The sequence below is a fragment of the Camelina sativa genome, chromosome 7 (assembly GCF_000633955.1).
Source record: "Camelina sativa cultivar DH55 chromosome 7, Cs, whole genome shotgun sequence".
Classification (NCBI taxonomy): Eukaryota; Viridiplantae; Streptophyta; class Magnoliopsida; order Brassicales; family Brassicaceae; genus Camelina; species Camelina sativa.
In genome coordinates, this window is record NC_025691.1 from 21220383 (window position 1) to 21222582 (window position 2200).

Here is a 2200-nt window from a genome sequence, read left to right on the forward strand (position 1 = left end):
TGGCCTACCTGGTTGCATAAACAGAAAGAAAAGCAACGAATTATTTGGGCCTACAAAATTCTTTTCCTTGATGTTATATTTCCACTCTCATTGGAAAAGGTACATATGATCATATATCTTCATTTCTTTCTTGCGATTTTGATGCTTGCAAGATGCCACTATAAGGAATTCGACATGTATTCTGTAGGTTATATTTGTCGACGCAGATCAAATTATAAGGACAGACATGGGAGAACTGTATGATATGGATATTAAAGGAAGACCTCTTGCGTATACTCCTTTTTGTGACAACAACAGGGAAATGGATGGATATCGATTTTGGAGACAGGTTAACACATTAATCTGTTTTTTTTTTGCCTGTAGAAGTAATTTGGTTTCCTTACCCTTTACATTCTCGATTACTTTGAACAGGGTTTCTGGAAAGAACATTTACGTGGTAGGCCATACCATATCAGGTAAACAAACTAACTTCACTTGAACCTCAGTAAGTTGTTGCTTTTCCCATCCTTGATGTGCCTCGTATCTATCTGCAGTGCTCTGTACGTTGTTGACTTGGTTAAGTTCCGAGAGACAGCGGCAGGAGATAATCTAAGAGTATTCTATGAGACGCTTAGCAAGGATCCAAACAGTTTGTCCAACCTAGATCAGGCAAGTTTTACAATATGGTTCTCAATACTTAGGGCTGTAACTTTTCTTTGATGGTCACACTATCGTTTTCCTTTGTTTGAAAGCCTTTCCATTTCACTCTTATCATCACACCATGCTCTGAATCTTTAGAAAATTCTACTACTGGTTTTGACTTATCTTCTCAAGTTCTATGTTCAAACTTGTTGATGGCATGGCATTATCTTATCTTGTTTCAGGATCTTCCTAATTATGCTCAGCATACTGTTCCTATATTTTCACTTCCCCAAGAGTGGTTGTGGTGTGAATCTTGGTGTGGAAACGCCACAAAATCCAAGGCGAGAACAATCGATCTTTGCAACAATCCCATGACAAAGGAACCAAAGCTTCAGGTAAACGATGACTTTTCCAAAGCTTCCCTAGGAATTTTTTTTTTTTTTTTTTTCACATCTGCAACACTCATAAAGCATCTTTTGTTTAAACGCAGGGTGCAAGAAGAATCGTAACTGAATGGCCTGATCTAGATCTCGAGGCACGGAAATTCACAGCAAAAATCTTGGGTGAAGATGTGGAACTCAACGAGCCAGTAGCCGCTGCTACAGACAAACCTAACCCTCCTCCATCAAATGACATCTCGGAAGATTCAGAACAAGACTTGGAATCTAAAGCAGAACTGTAAATGCACGTAGAGGAGAAGATAAAACCATGAATCATGGCTATTTTGCAATTGCAAGATAAGGTTTCTAGTTTTTGTAGTTGCAGTTTCGTAGACAAACGACGACATCTCTCAGCAAAAACTAGACAGAAGATAAATGAGAATAATACCAGTATAATGTTTTTTACATCTATTTGTATTTGTAACATAGAAGAGATTACCTTTTAATAAATCTCACTTGGAAGACCCGTCCAAAATCCTAAACTGGATTTGAATTGAACCAAGCCTAAACCAACAAGAAAACCGAACCGAAATTTAAATTTAACATGTGTCAGTGTCTGTATAAAAATAAGCTAACACGTGTTCTTGGAGCAAAGCAACCTTCGGACACAGTTTTCAATTCACAGCAAGTTGGATCGATCACACTCATCTCAGTCTCCAACCATCTTCATCAATTTTGATTCTTCAAATTCTTGAATCTTCCATCGATTGAAACCCTAGATTTCTGCTGCAATTGAGAGTGTATAAAAAAATGGAGGGTTCGTCGACGATGATGGCAAGGAAGACATGGGAACTCGAGAACAACATTACAACAGTAGACCAACTTGATTCAACCTCTGACACTATCTTCTACTACGACGATACTGCGCAGAGTAGGTTCCAGCAGGAGAAACCATGGGCCAATGATCCTCACTACTTCAAGCGAGTTAAGATCTCGGCGCTCGCTCTTCTTAAGATGGTGGTCCACGCTCGCTCTGGTGGCACTATTGAAATCATGGGTCTTATGCAAGGTAAGACCGATGGTGACGCTATCATTGTTATGGATGCTTTTGCTTTGCCTGTGGAAGGTACTGAGACTAGGGTTAATGCTCAGGCTGATGCCTATGAGTACATGGTTGAGTATTCTCAGACCAACAAGCT

The 2200-nt window shown here is 39.5% G+C and overlaps 1 protein-coding gene and 1 pseudogene across 1 annotated transcript in view; both read left to right on the top strand.

Annotated features, from left to right (window-relative positions):
- Positions 1–1527, top strand: part of LOC104701786 — a 12410-nt pseudogene extending 10883 nt beyond the window's left edge.
- LOC109125479 (COP9 signalosome complex subunit 5a-like) overlaps positions 1664–2200 on the top strand; it is a 6335-nt gene continuing 5798 nt past the window's right edge. Inside the window, exon 1 of the mRNA XM_019227114.1 lies at positions 1664–2197. Coding sequence (XP_019082659.1) covers positions 1812–2197 — 386 coding nt within the window. The 5' untranslated portion in view covers positions 1664–1811. The remainder of the gene's footprint in view (positions 2198–2200) is intronic.